The sequence below is a fragment of the Chiloscyllium plagiosum genome, unplaced genomic scaffold, assembly GCF_037043375.1.
Source record: "Chiloscyllium plagiosum isolate Xiang-an unplaced genomic scaffold, Cpla_swu_hap1 HiC_scaffold_27, whole genome shotgun sequence".
NCBI classification, from domain to species: Eukaryota; Metazoa; Chordata; class Chondrichthyes; order Orectolobiformes; family Hemiscylliidae; genus Chiloscyllium; species Chiloscyllium plagiosum.
This window is the reverse complement of record NW_028270165.1, coordinates 40,873,388-40,886,496: the sequence shown is the minus strand read 5'-3', so window position 1 is coordinate 40,886,496 and position 13,109 is coordinate 40,873,388. Positions and strand designations below refer to the sequence as shown.

Sequence of the window (13,109 nt, the reverse complement as noted above, 5' to 3'; positions counted from 1 at the left end):
CCATGGGGTGAGATTCCTCTGGTTTCTCCATGGCCAAAGCTTCAGCTGCACACAAACGCATGTACAAACCCTCCCCGCCGTGAATTCCTCTTTCCAGGCTGCAAAATTGTTACAGGCTGCACATTCAATGCGCTGCCACAGTAGCGTCTCTCATCCAGCTCCACTGATGCTGAAAGCGTACTGAAACAGAAACACAAAACAAAGAGTTTTGCTCCTTCTCACAGAATCATAGTCGAAAATCATTACAGTCCCAATGGATTGATTGACTGTCTGTCATTGACATGAAAATGAGGACTGCAGATGCTGGAGAGTCAGTCAAAATGTGTGGTGCTGGAAATACACAGCAGGTCAGGCAGCATCCAGAGAGCAGGAGAGTTGCTGTTTCGGGCATAAGCCCTTCAACTACTGAATTTGAAACTTCAGTCTTCAAATCTTCAAATGCACTGGAAAAAAACAGATTACGAAAGTCATCACTGTCAGTCAGGGTAGAAATTCAGAACAAGCAATTCTACTTTATGCGGAACATTCTTTTCTTTTCTCATTCCATGAAATTGAAAGCACCATTACCCTACTCTGATTGCTCTACATTTACACCTGATTAATGCATCTAACCTACACATCCTGGACACTATGGACAATTTAACATGGCTAATTCACCCAAACCTGCACATCTTTGGATAGTGGGAAGAAACAGGTACACTGGAAGAAATCCGCCGCAAACACCAGACGGAGAATGTGCAATATCCACACAGACAACGGCCCCGAGGCTGGAATTGTATCTGGCTCTCTGATGCCGTGAGGCAGCATCACTAACCACAGACACCGTACCTTCTTTTTCCAGTCCTGCCACCAAGTCACTCAGCTTGAGCTCAAGCAAAGCACTACGTTTAATTTTCACTTCACACACACTGAACTTTCGGCCCGTCCCCACTTCCCCACAGGAAATGCAAACAGCTGGGGGGTTGCCACATCGAATCCCTACAGTGCGGAATGAGGCCATTTGGCCCAACAACTCTCCATTTACCTCCGACTAATATACCTAATCCACACATCCCTGAACTCTATGGGGCAATTTAGCATGGCCAATTCACCCTAACCTGTACATCTTTGGACTGTGGGAGGAAACCGGAGCATCTAAATGAAACCCACACAGCTACGCGGGGGGGGGAGGGGGGACAATGTGCAAACTCCACACAGACAGACAGTCACCTGAAGCTGGAGTCAAATCCTTGTCCCTGGTGCTGTGAGGCAGCAGTGTAACCACTGAGCCACGTGCTGCCCGTGTGTGCTGAAAGAGATGCAATGTGGAACTTTATTGACTGTACCGCACAGTGGATTGTTGAGTAACGTTGAGACTCAAAGGATCTGGAAAGAGGTAGCCAACATTTAGGAGCGCATTGTGACAGATGCTGGAATCCGTCCTGAAAACAACAAATGCTATAGATCACAGCTGGTCAGACAGCGTCCACATAGAGAGAGCAAGCTAACATTTCAGGTCTTCTTTGAGATTTATAAAATCTTGCTGGATACAGAGAAGGTGAATGCCAGGAGTCATTTCCCTGGAATGAGGGATTTCAAGACTAGTGGACATATTTTTAAGGTGAGAACAGAGAGATTTAAAAACAAAATAAGGGGCATCATTTTTACACAGAGTGCTCCACGTGTGGAATGAATTTCCAGAGGAAGTGGTAGATGCGCCTACAGTCACAACATTTAAATGACATTTGGATAAGTACATGAATAAGAAATGTTCAGAGGGATATTGGGCCAAGTACATGTAGGTGGGACTAGTTTAGTTTGGGATTATGGTCAACATGGACTGGTTGGACCGAAGGATCTGTTTCCGTGCTGCGTGACTCTGACTGGATACAGTGGATGTGGGGAAGATGTTTCCACCAGTAGGAGAAACGAGGACCAGAGGACACAGGCTCAGGGTGAAGGAATGCCTTCAGAACTGAGATGAGGAGGAAATTCTGCAGCCTGAGGATGGTGAATCTGTGGATCTCATTGCTGCAGAGCGCTGTGGAGGCCAAGTCGTTGAGGGCATTTAAGACAGGGATGGATAGGTCTTTGATAAGTAAGGGGATCAAGAGTTACGAGGAGAAGGCAACAGAATGGGGTTGAGAAACATATCGGCCATGATCGACTGGTGGAGCAGACTCAATGGGCCAAATGGCCTCATTCTGCTCCTGTATATTGTAGTCTTAAAACTGGGCAGATTACTGAAGTGGTTTTCATGAACAATTTCAGAGTCCTGAAGTAAAGCCGTAGAGGTGTACAGCACGGAAACAGACCCTTTAGTCCAACTCGTCCATGCCGACCAGTTATCCTAACCTAATCTCGTCCCATTTGCCAGGACTTGGCCACTATCGCTCTAAACCTTTCCTATTCATATACCCATCCAGATGACTTTTAAATGCCTTAGTTGTACCATCCTCCATCACTTACTCTGACACTCATTCCATACATTCACCACCCTCTGCATGAAACACTTGTCCCTGAGGTCCCTATTAAAATTTCCCCTCTATCTCTGAACCTATGCCCTCTAGTTCTGGCCTCCACAACCCAGGGAGAAGACCTTGTCTGTTTATAAAATCATGAGGATTATTGATAGAATAAACGTGTCGAAGGTCACCCCCCCCCCCCCCCCCCCACCCCCAAAAAAGCTTCTGACGCTCCAGGAAAACAGCCCGAGTCTATTCTGCCTCTCCAGATAGCTAAAATCCTCCAAACCTGGCAACATTCTTGTAAATCTTTTCTGAACCCTTTCAAGTTTCACAGCATCCTCCTGTTAGGAAGGAGACCAGAATTGCACACAATATTCCGAAAGTGGCCTAACCAGTGTCCTATACAGCTGCAACGTGACCTCTCAACTTTCCTACCCAATGCTCTGACCGATAAAGGAAGGCATACCAAATGCCTTCCTCACTGTTCTATCTACCTGCGACTCTATTGTCAAGATTCTATGAACCTGCACTCCAAGGTCTCTTTGTTCAGCAACACTCCCTCAGACCTTACCTGATTTGCTTTTCCAAATGTCGTACCTCACATTTATCTAAATTAAACTCCATCTGCCATTCCTTAGCCCATTGGCCCATCGGATCAAAATCCCATTGTCATCTGAGGTAACCTTATTTGCTGTCCACTAAACCTCCAATTTTGGTGTCATCTGCAAACTTACTAACTATACCTCTTATGCTCACATCCAAATCATTCATATGAATGATGAAAAGTAGTGGGACCAGCACCAATCCATGTGGCACAACACTGGTCACAGGCCTCCAGTCTGAAAATCAACCCTTCACCACCACTCTCTGTCTACTACCTTCAAGCTAGATCTGTATTCAAATGGCTAGTTCTCCCTGTATTTCTCGAGATCTAACCTTGCTAACCAGTCTCTCATGAGGAACCTTGTTGAATGCCTTTCTGAAGTTCATGGAGATCATGTCGACTGCTCTTGTCAATCCCTTGTTGCTTCTTCAAAAAATTCAATCAAGTTCGTGAGGCATGATTTCTCACGCACAAAGCCATGCTGACAATCCCTAATCAGTCCTTGCCTTTCCAAATACATGTAAATCCTGTCCCTCAGGATTACCTCCAACCACTTGCCCTCCGGCAATGTCAGGCTCACTGGTTGATAGTTCCCTGGCTTTTCCTTGCAATCTTTCTTAAATATTGGTACCACTTTACACAACCTCCAGTCTTTCATCACCTCACTTGTGACTATCGATGGTACAAATACCTCAGCAAGGGACCCAGCAATCACTTCTCTAGCTTCCCACAGAGTTCTAGGGTACAACTGATCAGGTTCTGGGGATTTATCCACTTGCATGTATTTCAAGACATCCAGCACCACCTCCTTTGTAGTATGGACATTTTTACATTTTTCAAGATATCATCATCTATTTCCACACATTCTATTTCTTCCATGTCCTTCCCTGCAGTAAACACTGATGCAAAATACTTGTTTATTATCTCCCCCAACTCCTGCAGCTCCACACATAGGCTGTCTTGCTGATCTTTGAGGGGCCCTGTTCTCTCCCCAGTTACCCTTTTCTCCTTAATGTATTTATAAAAACCCTTTGGATTTTCCTTAACTCTACTTGTCGAAGCTATCTCATGTTCCCTTTTTGCCCTCCTGAGTTTACACTTAAGTATACTCCAACTGCTTTATACTGTCTGGATTCACTCGATCTCTCCTGTCTATACTTGTCATATGCTTCCTTCTTTCTCTGAACCAAAACCTCAATTCCTCTAGTCATTCAGCATTCACTACACCTACCAGCCTCCCCTTTCACCCTGGGTTCCAGATGAGAGTGGTGCTGGAAAAACACAGCAGTTCAGGCAGCATCCGAGGAGCAGGAAAATCGATGTTTTGGGCAAAAGTCCTTCATCTAATCTAGAATCTGGTTTCCAGCATCTGCAGTCCTTGTTTTTAGCCTAGTTTTTCCCCTTTCACCCTAACAGGAATATACTGTCTCTGGACTCTCAGTTTCTTATTTTTGAAGGCTTCCCATTTTCTAGCCATCCCTTTACCTGCGAACATCTGCTCCCAGTTAGCTTTTGAAAGATCTTGCCTAATACCAAGTTAGCCATCTTCCAATTTAGATCTGGTCTATACTTTATCATCACTCTTTTATAGCTCATAGAATTATGGTCACTGGCCCCAAAGTGCTCCTCCACTGATAGCTCAGTCACCTGCCCTGCCTTATTTCCCAAGAGTAGGTCACGGTTTGCACCTTCACTAGTCAGACCATCCACTTACTGAATCAGAAAATTTTCTTGTACACATTTAAATTCCTCCTTAACTCTACTTGTCGAAGCTATCTCATGTTCCCTTTTTGCCCTCCTGAGTTTACTCTTAAGTATACTCCAACTGCCTTTGTACTGCCTTTAAACACTATAGCAGTCCCAGTCTATGTTCGGAAAGTTAAAATTCCTGACCATAACAACCCTATTATTATTACAGATAGCTGAAATCTCCTTACAATTTTTTTCTCAATTTCCCTCTGACTATTAGGGAGTCTTTAATAAAATCCCAATAAGGTGATCATCCCTTTTCTTATTTCTCAGTTCCACCCAAATAAGCTTCCTGCATGTATTCCCAGGAACATCCTCCCTAAGCACAGTAATATATCCCTTATCAAAAAAGCCACTCTCCCTCCTCTCCTGCCCCCCTTTCTATCCTTCCAATACCATGTGTGTTCTAGAACATTAAGCTGCCAGTGCTGTCCATCCTTGAGCCATGTTTCTGTAACTGCATGATATCTCAGTCCCAAGTTCCTAACCATCACCTGCCTTCCCTGTTCGGCCTCTTGCAATTGAAATAAATGCAGTTTAATTTACCAGTCCTACCTTGTTCTCTGCTTTGTTACTTCCTGCTCTGATTGTTTAACTCAGTCCCTTTCCCAACTGGACCAGTCACAGACTGATCTCTTTCCTCACTATTTCTCTGGGTCCCAGCAATCCGTGCCCCCCACCCACCCCTACCTTACTAGTTTAAATCCTCCTGAGCAGCTCTCGCAAATCTCGCCGCAAAATATTAGTCCCCTTCCAATTCGGGTGCAATCCATCCTTCTTGTCCAGGTCTTTTCTACCCCAGAAGAGATTCCAATATTCACATTTTTGGATCCTTTCTCCCATGCACCAGTTCCTCAGCCACGCATTCATCTGCCCTGTCCACCTATTCTCACCCTCACTAGCAACATTCCCCATTAACTGGTTAAGTCCTGGATTGCTTTCCTAAAATGCAACACCTCACGTTCGTCTAAATTAAACTCCATCTGCCAATCCTCGGTCCATTATTCCATCCGATCGATTATAATTTATAGCAAACTCTCTTTCCTCCCTTATTCCCTAAAAGCTGAAAATCTCCATCCCACACACTCTCCTTTCATTCTCATTTTACTGAACCTAATCCCTGCTCTGCCTCATCCTGGAAAGTCTGGTTCATGCTGATTAACAGGCCTACACTCAGGGGGGATTTAATTGAAACATAAGAATGCTGAATGGCTTGGACAGAGTGCATGTTGGGGGAGATGTTTCCAGTGGTAGGAGAGATGGGGACTCGAGGGCACAGTCTTCGAGTAAACGGAAGATCTTTTCGAACGGAGATAAGGAGAAACTTCTTCAGCCAGACAGTGGCGAATCTATGAAATTTACTGCCACAGAAAGCTGCGGTAGCCAAGTCACTGAGTATATTTAAGACTGAAACAGATGATAGGTTCTTGAGTATCAAGGGGAGAAAGCTGGAGAATGGGGTTAAGAAACTTATCAGCCATGATTGAATGGTGGAGCAGACCCAGTGGGCTGATTGGCCTAATTTCTGCTCCTGTGTCTTATGGTCTCTTGCTGTTCTGGACACAGTGAGAGAAACTTGGGAGCAGGAGTCGGCCATTTGGTCTTTCAAGCCTGCACCAGCATTCAACAGATCATGACTGGATATTAATCTACCTACATCTAGGTGGATACACTGGGATTTTTTTTCACTGGAGCACAGAGGTGACCTCACAGAGGATTATAAAATCACGAAGGATAGAGATGTCCTTTCGCTCAGATGTGAGCATCAAGATTAGGGTGCACATTTTTAAGGCCAGAGGAGAAAGATTTTAAAAAGACATCAGAAGCACCCTTTTTTAAGAGAGTAGTTTGTGTGTGGAATGAATGTCCAGAGAAAGCCCAGAGGTCAGATCAGTTTTCCTTCGTGTGAATCCAAGGAAAGCGATGGGATCAGACGTAGGACCAGGCCGTGCACTCAGAGCATGGGAAGATCAACTGACAGAAGTCTTCTCGCACACCTTCAACCTCTCCCTGCAGCAGGCCATTGTCCCTGCCTGTTTCAAGAGGGCCAACATCATCCCTGTGCCTCAGAAGACTCATGCAGCACTTCTCAATGACTACCACCCAGTTGTCCTAACTTCGGTGGTCATGAATTGCTTTGTAAAGTTGGTCATAGCATTAATCAACTCCAGCCTTCCCACTACTCTTGCCCCACTCCAATTTGCCTATCGGCAAATTGGGATCCACGTCAGATGCCATATCATTTGCCCTTCCCTCCTCCCTAGAACATCTTGACACCAAGAACAGGTACATAAGAATCCTACTTGACTACAGTTCAGCCTTCAACACTGTTATCCCTTCGAGACTGATTACTAAACTTAGTGATCTCGGACTAAGCCCCACTCTCTGCAACTGGATCCTCAGTTTCCTGACCCACAGGCCACAATCAGTGAAGACTGGGGACAATATTTGATCCTCACTAACACTCAACACTGGAGCCCTCCAGGGGTGCATACTCAGCCCCCTACTGTACTCACTGTATACCCATGACTGCGTCACCAAATGCAAGACTAATGCCATTTACAAGTTCACTGGCACCACTATAGTCAGTCAAATCTCAGATGGCAACAAAACAGACTGCAGACGGGAGATGGAAGACCTGGAAAAAGGATGCACTGAAAACAAACTAGATCTCAATGCTAGCAAAATCAAGAAACTCGTTATTGACTTTTGGCGGGCTGTTACTCATGCCCCCATACACATTAACAGCACAGAGGTGGAATGAGAGGAGAGTGTCAAGCTCCTGGGAGCGGTCATCCACAACAAGCTGTCTTGGATGTATCACGACCTGGTATGGCAACTGTACCATTCAAGATTGGAGACGGTAACAGAGAGTGGTGAACTCAGCCCGGACAATCACAAAGGCCAACCTCCCATCTATAGAATCCATCTACCAGGCCTGCTGTCAAGGGAAGCCACCAGCATTCTTAAAGATCCATCCCACTCTGGCAATGTTTGTCTACAACCTCTACCATCGAGGAGAAGGTACAGAAGCCTGAACAAACGCACCAGCCAGTTTTGTAACAGTTTCTACCCTACTGTTGTTAGAACACTGAATGGACTCTCAGGATTTGCCTGAACCTTTGTTTTTGTTTTTGCCGCTGTTTACCTATTATTTACTATGCTACTTAACTATGTGATCGCAAGACAACGCTTTTCACTGTGCCTCAGTACATGTGACAATAAATAAATTCAATTCAGTTCAAGTGGTGGATGTAGTCCAGTTAAAAGGGTTAAAAAGCATTTGGATCAGTACATGAACACGAATGGTTCAGAGGGATATGGGCCAAACACTGGCAGGTGCAACTAGGTTAGTTTGAGAACATAGTCAGCATGGACTAGTTGGACAGAACAGTCTGTTTCTGCACTGTCTGACTGTCTAACTGTTCTATACTGGTCTTAAACCCATTTTCTTGCCTCCCCCCATGACCATCCACTTCCTTGTTGTCGAAAATTCAAATGAACTCAGCCTTGAATATATTCAATGAACCCCACCCCCAACTGCAGGAAGACATCGCCACCTCTGAATTCCTCTTGCTAATGTACCACTTGCCTTGCTCATTGCTTGCTGGTATAGAAGGACGCTGAGGCCTGTTTGTACATCAACACATCATTCCTGATGAAGGGCTCGAGCCTGAAACGTCGAATCTCCTGCTCCTCAGATGCTGCCTGAACCTGCTATGCTTTTCCAGCGCTTCACTTTTCGACTCTGATCTCCAGCATATGCAGTCCTCACTTTCTTCACATCCCAATATATCACTATTTAAGGAATGCGTCTCCTTTCTGCTTTTTTTTTTAAAAACAGCAAATGCGATAACTTCACATTGTGCTACTACATTTGCCACGTGTTTGCTAACTGAGACACAATCTTGGACCAACTTTTCCAGACTCTCTCCCCTCGCCGGGATTCACTCCCTTCCCTTTCAATTGCTGCAAAACAAAAATTGAACCCCAGAATGAAAACAAATGGAAAAGGGGGTAAGAAAAGAGAGTGCCGTACTCACAGATGTTGGACAGAGGAAAGAAGTTGCAGTCTGGGGTGAAGCTCAATCTTCATTCAGAGAGGAACAACAGCAGTAGCAGCTTCAGAAGCTCATGGGCAAACTTCCGTATTCAGACAATAGCAAGGCTCTGATTGACAAAGGAACCAGGCTCCTTCCGGTCATCCCGAGCTCCCCATTGGCCCATCAAAAGAAGGTCGCGGTCCGTATTTGCGGACAGCGTGGGCATGCGCAGGTCTTGTTAACGCCGCCGAACATGCGCAGTACTTTCTGACACCGAGGTGTATGCGCAGTGTGGTCTGTGGCGATGCTGGTGTTGCTGACAAGATTTTGTACCCGAATGTCAAATGTCAACAGGAGTTAAAAAAAGCTGAAGCCACATTTTTTTAAACCTGTAGCTCGACATGTTATTGCGTTTGCATTTTGTGTGACTCTTCAACGTTTGACTGTCTTTTCCCCAGGGTAGGGGAGTCCCCTAGAGGCATAGATTTCGGTTGAGAGGGAAAAGATTTAAAGGGACCTCAGGGTCAGAAAAAAAACAGTTTGAAAGTTAATTCCCCTCAACAAATGCCCCCTCTTATGCCCTGAACAAGATAGATTGTTCACAGCCTATTAATCATGAGTAGCAATGATGTTGTGAAACTTAGATGGGTTCAAAAACGATTTACAAATATGTTGCAAAGGTTGGAGGGGTTCAGTTGCAGGGAGAGGCTGAATAGGCTGGGGCTGTTTTTCATACAGCGTTGGATGCTGAGGGTTTATAAAACCTTATAGAGATTTATAAAATCATGAGGGGCATTGACAGGTTAAATACACAAGGTCTTTTCACTGGGGTGGGAGAGTCCAGAACTAGAGGGCATTCATTTTGGGTGAGAGGGGAAAGATATTAAAAGGACCTAAGGGGCAAATTTTTCACGCAAAGGGTGGTGCATGTATTGAATTAGCTGCCAGAAGAAGTGGTGGAGGCTGGTACAATTACAAAATTTAAAAGACATTTGGATGTGTATATGGGTCAAGATTAATTTAGGATACCTGGTCAGCATGGACCGACGGGTTTGTACAACTCTATGGTTTTATTTCTGCATAGTCAGAATCAATTTCACAAGACTAGGAATAGGCCATCCACAAATTACACCCTGTCCTCAACTGTGGACTAACTGGACATATTTGAATGCAAGTTTCAGAAAGATGTCTGCAGCTTTTCTATAAAGTTGAACATGCTTTCATGATATTTCTGAATATATAATTTTAGCTATTCTCAATTTTAAAGATCAGTCATTTCTCGTGCAGCCGTGTCTACCAGGTAGAGTCATCAACATCCATTCTCTTTCTCTCTTCCTAGAAGGGTTTGATACAGCGATCGAAGAGGGTTTGAGGCATCCGCAAGGACAGGGAGTGGGTGGAAGAGAAGGAGAGAGAATGGACAGAGGGGGCAGAGTGTCAAGGGGTGAGAGAGATAATTGACAGGGGGACAGAGGGTGGGAGGATGAGAACACTGGGGGGAACAGAGGGTGATGGGGATGGAGAAGATGTGGGGACCGATGGTGAGGGAAAGAGAAAGACTGGTGGGCAGAGGTGGGGAGGAAGAGAATGCAGGGCAGAGGGTGGGGGTTGAGAGAGAATGGACGGGGACAGTGGGTGAGGAGAGATTGGACAGGGGGGCAGAGGGTGGAGGGGAGAGACTGCCCAAATCCCACCTTCCCCAGGACCGGTGTTGATATCTCACGAACTGGAACCCACTCCTCCCACAGCAGACCTGTGTCAATCATTTCTCAATATATACGTGGCAAAAGCAGTAGAATCATAATTCTGACAGGCCATTCGGCCCATCGAATTCACAATGACATTCCAAATAGCATCCCATCCAGACCCATCTGCTGACCCTACAGCCCTGCAGTTCCTCATGGCTAACCCACTCTAAGCTGCACACTTCAGCAAGGCCAATCCACCCTAAACTGCAGATCTTTGGACTGTGGGAGGAAACCAGAGCACTCGCAGGTAACCGACACAGACACAAGGAGGAGGACGTGCCAAAGTCCACACACACAGTTGCCCAAGGATGGAATCAAACATGAACCCCTGGCACTGTGAGGCAGCGGTACTAACCACTGAACCACTGTGCCGTCCAGAGTTAGCTTTTAACTTTTCACGCAGCCTCAGCAGAGGCTCTCTCCTGACATTTGTGGACCACACCTGCTGTAACCTCCCTTTCCCCACATCTTGGGGCGGCACGGTGGCACAGTGGTTAGCACTGCTGCCTCACAGCGCCAGAGACCCGGGTTCAATTCCCGCCTCAGGCGACTGACTGTGTGGAGTTTGCACGTTCTCCCCGTGTCTGCGTGGGTTTCCTCCGGGTGCTCCAGTTTCCTCCCACAGTCCAAAAATGTGCAGGTCAGGTGAATTGGCCATGCTAAATTGCCCATAGTGTTAGGTAGCGGGTAAATGTAGGGGTATGGGTGGGTTTCGCTTCGGCGGGTCGGTGTGGACTTGTTGGGCCGAAGGGCCTGTTTCTACACTGTAAGTAATCTAATCTAATCTTCAGCCCTGAACACATTAGTTCTCGAATCCTGGCACCAGATAGACACCGATGTCATCTGGCCTCCTGCTACCAATTGCGGAGACCGGAGACAATCCCTGTCACTATTCTGTCCCTTACCACCACCTCCCCAATGTTGTTCGTACTCCCAGCACCCAGCCAGTTCGCTCTTCCACTCCCTTGCAGCCCTCTCTCAGATCCCCTTAACCTGCCTCATCCACGCTCACACCTCCTGAGTCAGTGGACAGGGTCAATCAGAAGGGTCTGTCCGGAGAGGAATGACCAACTCCTGAAATAAAATGTCTGGTTATTTTTTTCATAAAAGGTCTGCAGCCTGGCTTTCAGCTCCATTCTCTGAGCCAAATGTCCACCAGCATGTGTTTGCCCTGGATCACAGCATCCAGAGCCTCCCACCTTCTGCAAATCAAAAGACAAGTCCCACCTTACACTCTCCAATGTGTGTTGTGTAACTGCTTAATCATTTCTGGTGGCCGAGCAGAGGCTAAGTTCTACTTGGATTCCAAACTTGGGTATCAATAGACATGAGGATGGCTTCAAATGGACCTTGGGTTGATGTCACACTATATGTGACTCCACTACACTATACAGTCTCTCTCTCTCTCTCTCTCTCTCTCTCTCACTCACACACACACACACACACACACACACACACACACACACACACACTCATACACACACACATGCACGTAAATCAATAGGGTGAATTTGCGGAATTATATTTGCAAATACATTGTATTTTGCTCAAAAAGTGCACAATCTGCAGGCAGTCAATGCATGTAATAATTTTATAAATTCCTACTTTGGAAATAGAACCAGTCTGACTCAAGATTAGGATGCTGACAGACTTGAACCTCACACCTTCCATGCATTGTCTGAGCTGTCACTTCTTTCTTTAAAATAGAGTCATAGAGTCTTAGAGATGTACAGCATGGAAATAGACCCTTTGGTCCAATCCGTCTTCGCCGACCAGACATCCCAACCCAATCTAATCCCACCTGCCAGCACCCAGCCCATATCCCTCCAAACCCTTCCTATTCATATACCCATCCAAATGCCTCTTAAATGTTACAATTGTACCAGCCTCCACGACATCCTCTGGCAGCTCATTCCATACACGTACCACCCTCTGCGTGAAAAAGTTGCCCCTTAGGTTTCTTTTATATCTTTCCCCTCTCACCCAAACGGAATGTCCTCTAGTTCTGGACTCCCCGATCCCAGGGAAAATACTTTGTCTATTTATCCTATCCATGCCCCTCATAATTTTGTAAACCTCTATAAGGTCACCTCTCAGCCTCCGATGCTCCAGGGAAAACAGCCCCAGCCTGTTCAGCCTCTCCCTACAACTCAAATCCTCCATCCCTGGAAACATCCTTGTAAATCTTTTCTGAACCCTTTCAAGTTTCACAACATCTTATGGGTGGCACGGTGGCACAATGAGTAGCACTGCTGTCTCACAGTGCCAGAGACCCGGGTTCAATTCCCGCCTCAGGCGACTGACTGTGTGGAGTTTGCACGTTCTCCCCGTGTCTGCATGGGTTTCCTCCCACAGTCACAAAGATGTGCAGGCCATGCTAAATTGCCCGTAGTGTTAGGTAAGGGGTAAGTGGGTGGGTTGTGCTTCGGCGGGTTGGTGTGGACTTGTGTAGCTTGTTTCCACACTATAATGTAATCTGTAACCCTTCTGATAGGAAGGAGACCAGAATTGCATGCAA

The 13,109-nt window shown here is 46.0% G+C and overlaps 2 protein-coding genes across 2 annotated transcripts in view; both read right to left on the bottom strand.

Moving 5' to 3' along the window:
• Nucleotides 1-9,069, bottom strand: part of LOC148143735 (uncharacterized) — a 59,991-nt gene extending 50,922 nt beyond the window's left edge. Inside the window, exon 1 of the mRNA XM_087975712.1 lies at nucleotides 8,959-9,069. Coding sequence (XP_087831838.1) covers nucleotides 8,959-9,069 — 111 coding nt within the window. The remainder of the gene's footprint in view (nucleotides 1-8,958) is intronic.
• LOC148143726 (uncharacterized) overlaps nucleotides 1-13,109 on the bottom strand; it is a 437,486-nt gene that overhangs the window by 110,626 nt on the left and 313,751 nt on the right. The window lies entirely within an intron of this gene.